This window comes from Falco peregrinus, chromosome 5 (assembly GCF_023634155.1).
Source record: "Falco peregrinus isolate bFalPer1 chromosome 5, bFalPer1.pri, whole genome shotgun sequence".
Taxonomy (NCBI): domain Eukaryota; kingdom Metazoa; phylum Chordata; class Aves; order Falconiformes; family Falconidae; genus Falco; species Falco peregrinus.
In genome coordinates this window covers 114077666-114090948 of record NC_073725.1, presented here as the reverse complement: position 1 = coordinate 114090948, position 13283 = coordinate 114077666, and the positions used below count along the sequence as shown (strand labels likewise).

The 13283-nt window shown below is 46.4% G+C and overlaps 1 protein-coding gene across 16 annotated transcripts in view; it reads left to right on the top strand.

The window, feature by feature from the left end:
- IP6K1 (inositol hexakisphosphate kinase 1) overlaps positions 1-13283 on the top strand; it is a 39245-nt gene that overhangs the window by 22776 nt on the left and 3186 nt on the right. For 11 of the 16 annotated variants that reach the window (XM_055804219.1, XM_055804221.1, XM_055804214.1 and 8 more), the window contains 4 exons: positions 6913-7258; positions 9569-9779; positions 10384-10568; positions 12800-12975. In XM_055804219.1, coding sequence (XP_055660194.1) covers positions 7036-7258; positions 9569-9779; positions 10384-10568; positions 12800-12975 — 795 coding nt within the window. In that variant the 5' untranslated portion in view covers positions 6913-7035. The other 5 variants (XM_027792488.2, XM_055804223.1, XM_055804222.1 and 2 more) reach the window with 5 other exon arrangements.

The window sequence follows — 13283 nt, the reverse complement described above, 5'->3', positions numbered from 1 at the left end:
AGGGGTAATGGTTTTAAGCTAAAAGAGGGTAGATTTAGATGAGCTATTAGGAAGAAATTCTTTACTGTGAGGGTGGCAAGACATTGGAGCATATTGCCCAGAGAAGCTATGGATGCCCTGTCCCTGGAAGTGCTTGAGGCCAGGCTGGATGGGGCTTGGAGCAACCTGGTCTAGTGGGAGGTGTCCCTGCCCATAGCAGGGGGCTTGGAACTAGGTGATCTTTAAGGTCCCTTCCAACCCAAACCATTCTATCATTCTATGAAATGTATTTTCTTGGTGGGTTAGGTTGATTCCTTATGGTTTGTGACTGTTGAAAGTAACTTCTTTTCTTAACTGTCTCTGACTGTTGGATCTGAGAGTTGTGCTGAATGGCAGCATTTGCACTGGAATAGTTTTAAAAATAACCTGTATCCAGCAGATACTTTTTTCCCCTCTTTGTAAATGAGATGAAGAGAAGCCAGAAATCAGCTCACAGAAAGCTGAGCAATGAGGCCTCACAAGCACTGATCTTCCTTAAGCTCTTCTCTAGAAAGAATGTGTCATATTCTCATCTCTCCTTTAAAATGCAAAGCTGATATTGGATGACCCTGCTCTCCTAGGCACAAACTTGGAAGAAAATCTTCTGGGCTGGTACTGATAAAGCAACCTTTTGTTAATGTATGGATTCGATTGGTTCTTGCTGCTATGGAAACTCTCAGGCTTCAGCTGGAGCCAGTGCTTCTGAACAGAGAAGGAAGGTGCCCTTTACTATGGAGGCAGGGTATCTTTGTGGCGAGGTGCAGCAGGATTCAGCAGCTCAGCTCCCTCTCACCTCCCTGCCTACTGGAGAGGAGAGTGGCGAAGACTGGACGAGGACTGAACTTTATTCCAGCCTCCCCTTTGCAGTGACACTGATAGCAGTGACAAGGACTGGCAGGTCCCCAGGCAGCCTGTGCCCTCCTGCCAATGGGCTGCATTTCTCCAGTGAAGAAGGGGGAGGAGACCAGAGGAAAGAGCAGCAAGCGAACTAAATTGGCTTATATCATCTGTTATGTGCGGTCCCTTCCTGCTCTCCAGCCTGATGTTATCGCAGAAGTGCCAGCTTTTCCAGCATCAGGCTGAACAGGAATAAAAGCTGAAAGGGCCATCCAAGCCCTGGCTTTGGTTACTGTCACTTGCAGACAGCTGCATGACAGATGATCACAAAGTGTTGTAGAGCACCTGCTCCATATGTTGCTAAACCTGACAGATGTTCCCTGTGCACTGTTTTGTGCTAAGGCTTGACTTTTTTTTTTTTTAAAAAAAAAAAAAAACACCCGAAGAAAGGGGAGAAGCTACTCCTGTAGCATGCCGGTGTGAGAAGACAGGTACTGTCTGTGGCCTGGGTCTAGATTCCTACCCAGGACTTAAAGTAATTTGTCCCCTTTTGAAAACGTGCCGTGCTTTATGTATAGGTGACAGCAGAAGGGCCTTTGTAATTACTGCTAATCTGGCCTCTTAAGAAAAGAGCTGCCTTTAACCCCAGATCTAGGCACTGGTTTTAACAAGTGGTTTAGGCATTCCAGCCTAGTTAAAATTGCATAGCTCAGCCTGTCTTCAGAAAGTGCTGAAAAGGCTTGGCTTCCGCTCCTTTCTTGGGAAGAGAAGAGGAGAAAATTCTTGGTCTTGCAGGCTGCTGGCAGAAGAGCTGAAGCCTTGCGATGAGTTGATAGAAGTGTGGCACAAGGAGTCTTCCTTCAAATCTCTGGGAGACAGAAACATAGGATATGCCTAAAATTAAGCTTGTAATACAAGTCTGTATTTTCAGGTGGTCCTTTCTGAGTTCAGTCAAGTTCTATCTTAAAATAAGTTAGACTCTTTCCTTGTACATGCTTTGGCAGTTGGTGTATTTGTGCCCTGTTGTTGAGGCAGAAGTACTGGTGAAGGAGGTGTGCTTTTATTCAGCTCCTGGCATAGAGTGGAGCACACCTATTAGTGGCTGTTGTCCTCTGTGGCCTTCTTTATTGCAGTTCCTCCACCAGCCTCGCTGTGGGCATTCTTCTCAGCTGGCATTCTTCAGCTTTTTGTAAGACCTTGTTACACTTTTGATGCGTGCATGTGGATCTTATACCACTATCTGGCCTTGATCTGAAGAGCCACACTTGCCTTGGTGAGGGTGGTGTGTCCAAAAAGGACTGTATTTGGTAACAGTTCAAGCGCTGGACAAGATGCAGGAGAAGGCTCAGGATTCAAAGCTGTGTGCTCAGGCAGGCTGGGAAGGTTTGTGGCTTCCTGGATACCATGCTGGCCAAATGTTTCTGGTTACATCCTAAATGTTGCCACAGGTTCTTGGAGAGTTGTGTTCTCTGCCCAGGTCCCAGGGGTCATCTCCATTTTTTGCTGACTAGACAGGCATGTCTCAGGTATTTGGGTCAGCTTTTGTGCTGACAGGCTGAAGGTGGGTCACCCAATCCAGCATGGCTAGAAAAGACCATGCTTTTCAGCATGGATGGTAGCTGCTGCTTCTCTTTGCTAACAAGTCGAACTCACAAGTAGTCGTCACCAGGTACCCATTGGCCAAATGCTATAGTCCTCTTGCCTATTATACTGGTATTTTGTATTCTTGTGCTTTGTTTTTGACTGCTTTGAGGTTTTTAAGGGAAAGCCCAACTTCTGTCAGCATGACCTTGAGGTCAGTGTTTATCCCTCACCTATGGCCCAGATCCAGAATTGTCAGTGGCCATCTGCCTTAGTCTTCAGCACCGTAGGTCCTGAGGGCTGGCCACGGTCCTGGGAGCCACAGCAAGGCAGTGCTGGAAAGATGGACGTGCAAGCTGCTTACAGTGTAGGCATGAGTCAACAGTGCTTAATGCAGTCAGCTTTCTTGCAGTGTAATATGTCAGTTTAAAATGTTTGTTCTCCTTGATATTTTGGAAGACGGCTTTACTAGTGAGTCATGAAGCACTGCCAGTGTTCCCGTACAAGAACACTTACAACGAGTGGGAACATCAGCATTGTGGTGCTGTCTGCAGTAGTTCTTACGCCCATTGCAGTGCAGCTTTCTGCCCCCACCTCTCAAGTGTGTGGTGATCTCTGAGGCTAGTTTCCCTTCACCTTAAGTTACACCATGGAAGAGGACACCCCTGCTCTTCCCACACCCTTCTTCACAGTGCCACCTGAGGATGTCAGCACAGGAGCTGGCATCTCCTTGATCCTGGTGGTGGTCTGGTGAAGACACTGGTGGCCTTCAGTCAGGGCTCAGTAACATTTAAGAAGTCCTCTGGCTGGGTCTTCAAGAGCACAGCACAGTTTGTTTCTGTGGAGAGGTATGTTTCCTGTTGGAGGGTAATGTTGGCATTAAGGGCCGGGTTTACTCCACTTAATGGTTAGGAAGGGCAGAGTTACCTTCCTGACTTCTGGTTAGAGATACTTTGTGTGTTACAACAGGAAAATAGAGCTTACTGCTCTTTGTGCCCATCCTGCTAAAAGGCGTTTGAACAGGGAGGTATGCAGTTCAAATTCAGGGTAGGTACACTGACAGACAGGCATCTAAACTTAAATACTGTAGAACAAATTATCTTCAAGAGATTTTTGGGGTTTTTGTACAAGATTTTTGTTTTTTTTACTGGGGAGGATAATGGAATATGGGATCTGGTATGTCCTTTTGTAGTCACCAATAACTCCGCTCCTGAACCTTACCCCCTGCCTCTCATGAGTCTGAATTGATGGGTAATCTGTCTTGCCAACTATAGATCAGTTTTGGAAGGGGGATGCTAAACTGGCCTGCATGTCTTGCTGCTGTTTGAGCTGTAGTGGTGGTGTTGGAGGACAGCAAAGCATCTGCTTGGATGAACTGGTCTCCCTCAAGCTGTTGTGTGGATTGTGTGCTGCGTTTTACAGTGTAATTGGAAGGCCTCCGAATTTTATAAGCCAGCTAAAATAGTTGAACCTGTGCCTCTGTTTAGCAGAGGAAGGATGACTAATATTTAGGCCTTCAGATAGTTTCTGCTTTATATTTGTTTGAAACTACTGGTATTTTTCTGTCTTTCTTTGTGGATAGTGTCCATGTTTAGTGATAGCCCTTTACTTTGAGTTAGTCTGCTGAAAAACACTAAGCTGTGTCTGAGCTATAGTGTCTGGTTTTCAAGCCCTGTAGATAGATAGCTTCCTCTTTAAAAATGTCTCTGAAATGCTACTTGCTATAAAGTATTTTTTCTCACATTCACTTGTAGGTGAGAAAATACCGGCTATATATCTGTTTTCTTCAGCGGTTGTGGAGGAATATATGGAGCAGCCATAACTGGGTTTGGAGACTCTCCTCACCTGGTGCCTGGCTCCTCTGCATCACAGCCACAGAATGGGTTTTTGTGTGTCTGTCGCTCCCTCCCAGGTGTGCCTGCACATCTGAAACTAGTCATGCTGCGTTTTCTTGGGGGCAGTGGAGTACTTGGCAGTGAGCCTGGGGTCTTCTTGATGGCTACAGCCTGTTTTTATTGCCACTTTCCCAGGAGCCCTTGGACAAGGGCAGTCATCTCATTGATATCTCTAGGCCATGCAGTGGAGAAGGTCTGAGGGACTCTGCAGAGCTGGTGGCTGATATCCTCAGAATTTAGGTGGCATATGCTTCGTTGTTGCTTATCTTTAGGAAAGAAGGCTGCTGAAAGTAGGCAGGGGGTTAAAAGAATCTTGCTCTGGTGGCCGAAGTCTGCTTGTAGCCCATAGGTGAGGCACTCCTAAATTCAAGAGCAGTCTGTGTGGGCACAGTCTGTGTGGACATGTGTGTCTACCTAGGTGTTCGTGATCTCCATCTGAAGCTAATGAAGGTGTCTGAAACTAATGAGTCTGCTTAGATAATTGCGCTTCTCTAAAGTGTGGATAATAGCACTGCCTCCTGTCACTGGCAAAACTGGGACCCCGAGACATTTTGTGATTGGCTTTCAGTGAAAACTGGGACTGGTACCAGACCTGAGCATCACATGCACATCTCCTGAGTATGGCAACTACTGTTATCACACAGATGAATCTCTTATTTCTCTTATCCCGTGAAGTTTAAACTACAGGAAGGTGTGAAATTAAACTTGTCCCCTATGTTGTTTGGAATAACTGAAAACTCTGCTTTAGTCATTGGCAAAATAAAGGGAAACCAAATCAAAGACAAAGCTGTGTCAGCAAGGGGAGACTTAACTCTGTAAAGCACTGATCTGTTGCAGATGCTGGCACCTTGCTTGTTATCACATACTAACTACCATTAAATCAAACTAAAACATAAATGATACAAGCAAGCCTCTGCTGCTGAAATTTCTTCTTGTTGATAAGCAAATGAGAGGGAGGAGAGAAATCCACAGCATGTTTTTGTCTGTGATACAATTTAGGCTCTGAGTTTAGTGGACGGACTTTGAATGATACCTTGAGGAGACTTTGATATGTGTTGCTACACTTGGGGTTGTTGGGGTGGTTCTTCCACCCCCCACCCCATTTCCTGCCCCCACCTTAAAAGCCAGCTGAATATTCACATTGTTCCCCTTACACTGAATGTAGTTGTGGTCATGTAACCACAAAAGGAAATGTTTTCCATTGGATCAGTGAGATGATTCAACTCAAATGTACGTACACTCATACTATCCCAAAATCCAGTGCGAGGGAGTGAGCAGGAGCGTGCAGATGAGGAGAGAGAAGCATTGTCCTATTGTGGGGAGCTTTTGAGTTAGATTGGGTTAAACGTTATAGAGTATCGCCCCTCCTGAATCGCTTGAGCTGCATCTCTCCCATGATTGAATTGGAGGGGAGGGAGAAGAGCCCATCTTCATCCAGAACATCCCCCTGCCTGGCAGTGTTGTGTAGCTGTGGAGACATCCCGTGGCCAGATGGGGAACAGCCTGAGCTGTGTCCCTTGTCCAGGCCTCCAAGATCCCTTAGTTCTTAAATCATCATTGCCCTCGGCTGTGGCTGTACTGAGAAACTGGAAATTTGATGAATTCGGAAACTCTAGTCACCATAAGGTTCTTGTACCAAAGACTTTGGATAACTCATCGATGTGAGGAAATGCTGTTGTGCTTTCTCCAGCAGCCTCCGGAGTATGATCTAAGCTGGAAAGGACAAATTATCTGGAGAGAATTTGGACAGCGTTAGTTTTCCGTTATACTGTGGCTGTGCTGGGCACTGAAAACATTGAAAGAGCATCTGTGTTCTCTAAAGCACTTCTAATCTCATCTGGATTTGGCCATCTCTCTTGCCTACCTCTAGAGACTGGGGACTGTAGTGCATGTAGGTTCTGTGAAAGCATCAGGAAATAGTTATTGTCCCAAAGGGCTTAGACTAATAAAGGAGAGAATCCCAAGTGGAATCCATTTGGTTACAGCATATGCACAGTGACAGAATGATTGTTTTATTACATAAGAGACTCTTGGAATAGCTTGAAGAGAAGCGAGTCAATAAAGGAGTAAACGGTGTTAAGAGTAGGAGGTGAACAAGAATTATTTAGTCTTTTAGATGTTAAAAATGCAGAGGCACAGAGGTGGAATTCAGATTCTTGAAATGTTTGTTTTGCCTGTGTCAGTCACCATTACTTATAGGCAAGTGTGGGCTTGGTTTTAATTGTGCTGTAGCTCAGGGTTTGTGCTCCGTTATCATGTTGCCTTACTGATAAAATGAACTAAAGGAAGCAAATTAAATGTTTTGAAGATGGGAGGCTGAAAATACTCTTTATCTCCTCCTTTCCCTCTTTCCTGTCATCAGTATTGGAGAAGCTCTAGATGAGGCTGCCTCTGAAATTAGTGTGTGTTTACCTGTAGGATTAAAGAGGTAATGAGTAGCATTCTGGAACAAGGGGGATGTAAACAAGAGAACAGAAGAGGAACAATTATGGATATAAATAAATACCAAAAACTTTTCCGAGCCAGCGGGCAGTGAATGCAAGTGGTCCTCTGTTCACAGAAATCTCCTTTGCTTTTTCAGATTACTGTGAGGAAGTAGATTGCCAGGATTTCCCCCCTGTGGCTGCCTGACTGCTGCTGAGCTACCCCTCCCAGCCCATGTGGCTCTCCCCATGCTCTAAGAGTGCAACTGGTGCCCAACGCAATGTGTGTTTGTCAAACCATGGAAGTGGGCAAGTATGGCAAGAATGCCACTCGATCCGGAGACCGGGGGGTCCTGCTGGAGCCTTTCATTCACCAGGTGGGCGGCCACAGCAGCATGATGCGCTATGACGACCACACTGTCTGCAAGCCCCTCATTACCAGAGAACAGCGCTTCTATGAATCTCTGCCCCCAGAAATGAAGGAGTTCACACCTGAGTACAAAGGTGAGGCCTGGTGTCATTCCAGGGAGCAGTTACATGCTTCAAAAACCTGCCCTGTCGTTTTCCTGAGCTACTGATGTCTACTGTCTTCTGGTGTCGTTTCATTTGTTGTTTTTAATGCTCTTTGGCAGGCTAGCAATTTGATAGGAACACTTGCAAAAGAGAAGTCTTTTTCTGTAGGCATGCAGAGTTCCTCTTTCTAGACAGAGAATATGCAGTGTGACAGTTGTAGTCTGAAGGTTAAAGTTGTGGACGTGTAACTGATGTAATTCTACTAGCAAGTTATTGTCAATTGCAGCCTTGACCTTGAGCAAATGAAGCTAGATCATATACTGAATGTTTGCGCATTCCAGTCCCACAATTTATTGCTTCCTCATCCTATCTCTTTTATGGGCCCATATCAGAAAGCTGCTGAAGCAGGAAGCATTGCTTTCCCAGTGCTGAGATGGAGCCTTGTCCCCAGCCGCTTTGAAGGAATGGAATTTTCCAGTGTCTGTATCGTTGCAGGAGGTTGGCAGCTCATCCGTACCTTTCAGAAGCTTGATATGGTTTCGACCATGTGTGTTTTAGGATGGTGACACTGGCAGTTAGCGTTCTAGGGGGACTCAGCTTTCTTACTGCCTCTGCTTCTTAGTCACCATGTGGCATTGAGAAGACAGTGCTTCAGACAGCTGGGACCACCGTCTGTTCAGGGTCTTGCCGTTTGATCTGGCTGCAGCCTGAAGGTCTTGAAGCAGTGTCAGCTTACCTATCTGTGTCTGTATGCAGGTCATGAATGAAAGAACAATCTCAGACAGATGGGTCCTCTTGTACCCTGAAGCCACTCTGGAGCCATACGGTGCTCTAGTGACCCATCAGAAATCTCAGCTGAAGGCTGTGCAGTTACTAGAACAGATACGGTGTCAGCCTTTCCTTGGGATGTGTTTAAAACTGATAAAGCTGGTAGTCCAGATGGAGACACATCTTCTTGAAGTCAGATGCTTCTGGTAACCTAAAGGCAGGGGGGCGTGCACCTCCACCCTAGTGTGGGATCTCATCTGAGAGTCCCATGCAGTTTCCTGATAGTCCCAGAAGTTGTTCTTACTGATCTGGGGGAGGGGAATATTGGGGATGGTATTTCCTGTCTGAGCACACTGATGTTACTTTTAAGATTGCCCTTTCACGGAGATATCTTGAGAAGCACGTCCAGGCAGGCAGAGCACGTTTGGTAGCATTTATGTAGTGACGTGCTGGAGTCTTGAACTGCTCTGAAGTTGTGTCAAGTCACCTGAACCTTGGAAGTATTATCATGTGTAGATAAGGAAAAAGAAAGGACGGTAACATGATGGCCTACATCAACTGAGCAGTGCAAGGTTTCCTCATGGTTGTGATGAATAATTTGATTTGGTACATCTAGCATCTGATACTCCTGGCAACTGTTCAATACTGGTGACAGGCTAATGAAAGATTGTTGTCATTGTAAGTTAGGAGATGACCCAATAGTCTCATTTTCAGGACTGGGGAAGTCCCAAAAATGCAGATGCCAGCCCTAAGTAGAAGTGTTAGCTGTCCTGCTTTGTGGCCGGCCAGCTAGGTACATTCAGAGTCTGCTGTGGAAGATCTGTACCTTCCCTTGGACTATGGTGCTTTTCAAGAGCCTTCAGAAGTCAAAACTGGACAGGATGCAAATGGTCCTGCTTGTCTGCACCTGGCTGAGGTAGTTTTATTTCCAGACCCCTGGGACCTTGCAAATCCCTTTTCTGTGAAACTGGCTGACTTGTGGTAAGTGGTGAGTGTCACCTCAGCCTTGGAGCTGTGTACTTCATTGCTCAGATGCTGGAGAGCCCCTTTAGCCCAGGAAGCACGCTCCTCTTTGGCCGGTAACAACCTTGCCAACAGCAGGAATGCTTCTGCAGGACATAGATCCTTACCCAAATGAACTAGGTATGTATTTCGTACGCTTTGCCCCCCTCAACATCTTGGTAGACTGTGCTTGACTTTCTCCAGTTTGGCGATGTTTGCTGAAGGACTGAAGGGAAGGAAATACACCCCTCAGCCTACCAGCTGCTCTTTTGTCCTTCATTTCCTGTGGGTGGCAGAGCTTCCCCTGCTGCTGCCGACTGTTCACTCAGGTAGTGACGCAGAGCACTGTTTGGGGGATTTCTCCTCCGTGCTGTGCTAACAACATGTGTGTTCTTGTAGTCTTACTGCTCTGGATTTGCTTTTCTGCTTTGTGAGATGTGTTTTCCTTTCTCCTGTTGAACATTTGGATGCTAGTGGTTGTGTATTCCCTCCCCTGGGAAACTAAACTGACGTGTCACTTCTCTTTGGCAGGTGTGGTATCTGTGTGTTTTGAGGGGGACAGCGACGGCTACATTAACCTGGTGGCCTATCCCTACGTGGAGAATGAGGCTCTGGAGCAGGATGATATGCCAGAGAGGGACCAGCCACGACGCAAGCACTCACGTCGGAGCCTTCACAGATCAAGCAGCGGCACCGAGCACAAGGAGGAAAAGCCTGGCCTGGCCAGTGACAGCACTGAAAGGTAAAACTTTGAGGGCCCAGTAACAACGTGAGTGGGAAATCTCTCTTCCCCTTTCAACTTCGGTGCTTCTTCTGTTGAGGGCATTTTGCACTTCCATGCAGTGGGCAGACTCTTGCACTTGCTAGCCTGGCACACTGTGGCACTGCAGACCGTGTCGGGAGTTCTGCTGGGTCCAGGACTAACTCATCCACATGAAACTCTTCTGACACAGGGTAACCCTTGGCAGTTTATTGGATGCGGAACCAAAGTGTGTGGAGCAGATTTAAACACTCTTCAGACCACTTGGTTATTAACCCAGAGGTTTCTTCCAGGGGTGCTTTGAATATGGGTCTCTGCCTCCTCACACCAGCCAGAGCTCCCTGAGAAACAAATGTTCCTGCTTACTCTATCAATTATGATGCAGCCTAGCAGAGATGTTAAACCAGATCCTTGAGCGTGGGTCTGCAGCCCAGGGTATTAAGTGAGGATTTGCTGTTAAGAAGGTTTATGTTGTGTGAAGTGTGCAGGGAACAGGAGATGTGTGCAAGGGGAGGGTGTGACAGTTGTAGGTATCTGGAGAATGCATGGATTCTAACAGGCCAGTTTTGTTCTGTCTTCATACCAGCAGCATCCAGGAAATGAAGAGTCCCAGGGTGGACTTGCACATCCATTCAGATGTTCCATTTCAGATGTTGGACGGGAACAGCGGTCTGAGCTCTGAAAAGATCAGCTATAACCCCTGGAGCCTGCGCTGTCATAAGCAGCAGCTGAGCCGCATGCGATCAGAGTCCAAGGACCGAAAACTCTACAGTATCCTTTGGGAAGCAGAGCTGAGCGTGTCAGGTTGCTGCTGCTGCCCTGGCATTACACGTCTGTGCCCTGGGCAGCTACACCTGCATTTCCCTTGGCTTCTCTATCCTTCGTACGACCAAAGCTGCGTTACGTGTTTCTTTTCCCTATTCCTTCCTGCTTTCCATACAGTGACACTCATGGCTGACACTGATGCTCAGAGAAGCCGTGTTTCTGACTAGAGCCCATGTTGTTCTTCTCTTTGTTGGCTTGTTTTGGCAGCAGATGCAGGTCTACCCTGTTCAGTCATTGCTTGGGAGGGAGCTGTGTTTGTCCTTGTCATCTTTCTTGAGTCTTTTCCAGTTCTACTGTATCCTTCTGCAGACAGTGACCAGAACTGCACAAGTATGGAAGATACAAGTGAACCAGAGTTTTCCACTGGTGTTCAATGCTGTTGTCTCTCCTCTCCCTCAATTCCTAACTCTCTCTTGTTCTAAATTTTACTTTGTTACCCCAAGATCCCGTTCCTGGCTGGTAGTAGTAGTCCCAAAACACACTGCTTTGTACATTTAAGAATCTTTCTCTCCTTATGTTTAATATCTTGCCTGTAAACTTAAGCAAATTTTGCCTGCCCGTTTAATGGTCAAGTCAGTCTCCTAAGGTTCTTGTGGAGTTTTTCACAACTGCTCCTCATTTGTGCAACCTTGAGTAACTTAGTACTTGGAGCAGATTTGTCATGTCACTGTTCACTCGTCTGGATCACTTGTTGAACAGCGTGGCTCTCCCCACAAAGACCCTGCTGGTGACTTTGGCTTTAAGGCCGGTCAGGCTGGTTTGTAGTTCTCCACATCTCCGCACATCAGCGTTGCGGTAGCCCCTGTTCAGTCTCCTGGTGTTACAGCAGTATTAAAGAAGTTACACATCTTTTATTTTCTGTTTGATGTGTGATCTTGTCTCTTGGCATTTGTTAGAGAATTCTCTGAACTCAGAAAGTTCTGGCTTGGGAATCCCCTAAACTCTTCCCCAGTCACAAAGCAGCAGAATATTGACATCTCTTTTTAGGGAGCATCTTCACGCACCCCATCCCACACCCCTCCCCTGTAGGTCCTTTTGTACTTTATCTTTAAACTCTTCAGGCAGCCTGACTGGCTGCTTCATATGGCTGAAGATTTGTTTTCTCTGCTTTTGCAAATTGCTCCTCATGCTTTTGTCTTAAACTTGCCAGCTTGTGGACTTTTTTTGTTTCATCTGCTGGAGCTTGATTCTGTTTTCCTCACATAGAAACAAACTTACTTTTAATAGCTGTATTCTTCATCATTTTAAATGTGTGGGCTTCCTTTTCCTATGCTCAAATGTGTGCTTTGAGCCTCCAGCCTTTGTTTTTTTGCCTACACCACTTGCAGAGAAGTAATTTCTCTTTAGCTGTCCTATTTTTTTAATAACATTTCCTTATTTTTATGAAGTTCCTCTTTCAAAATCAAACATAGTTATTGCTAGATACTACTCAATGTTAAACTTCCTTGCAGGCTTAATCTAGCTGTGCTCTGGTTGCCGTTTCAGTGTAACATGAACTGTGCCCTGCAGGGCTACTCACGGCAAACGTCAGGGTTGTTTTTTCCCCTTTGGGACAACCTGCTGCACTGATTGTCTTGGGTTTGTTCTGTGCTGTGCCCTAATGGAGGGTTTGCCCGTTGTGTGTGCTGGTAATTGAAGGCTCCCGTTACCCTTCTGTTTCCTGTCTTTGTAGCCTCCCTGGTTTCCTCCTGTGTCAGGCAGTGTTGCTGTTCTGGGCAGGCCAATAGCAACAGTACTGTGTTATTAATTGAGCCTTGAATTTGCAGTCTGTGGGGATTGTATTGTTTATCCATATGGTTAAATTGTTAATCTGATTAGACTTCAAGCTCTTTCTTAATGTATCAGTAATTCTTACTGGCATACCCTATCTTTCCTGACATTAGTGTTTTGCTCTTCGGTTCGCTCTGCTAGAGTTTCCCGTACACCTGCATGTGATCTTGCTGACTGTTGGCCATTCCACTTTCCAGGCTTGCTTCTTCTACCAGCTGTCAAGGCCTGGGTGCCTCTATTTTTGGGTTTTACCCTCCTCTTCACCTCCCTGGGTGGCTCGTTCTCTCTGTTCTTTGGTTCCTGTTTGTTTGCTGCCTGATCCTGTCTGATGCTGGCCCAAGTCCCTGTCTGGTGGCCTAGGGGAGCGGTGTCTCTGACAGGTGAGCTCTCCTTGACATGTCTCCCAGAGTTCCTTTTGCTGGAGAACGTGGTGCATCACTTCAAACTTCCCTGTGTACTTGATCTGAAGATGGGGACCAGGCAGCATGGAGATGATGCATCTGAGGAGAAGGCCGCTCGGCAGATGAAGAAGTGTGAACAGAGCACTTCGGCCACCTTGGGTGTGCGCGTGTGTGGGATGCAGGTAGGGATCCATGGGGTTGCAGGTCTTCACGTTCATTTTTGCAGCTCCATTAGACTTGCTATTAGTGTTTTCTGCTAAGCACTGGGTTAAGAGTTTCCCACTTCAGGTAGGTACACCAATGTTGTGCTACATGCTTTCTGTCTTCATTTCTAAGCCTAGAACAAAGGAACCCGCTTCTCCTGCAATGGCCTGCTTTATCCAAAGCTGTTTTGTTCACAGGCATTAGGGGATTTTCTAATAAAATTCTTCTTGTGGCTTAGTGTTCAGCCAGAATCAGGAGGTGTCCCTCTGTCGCAGCATCAGCTGAC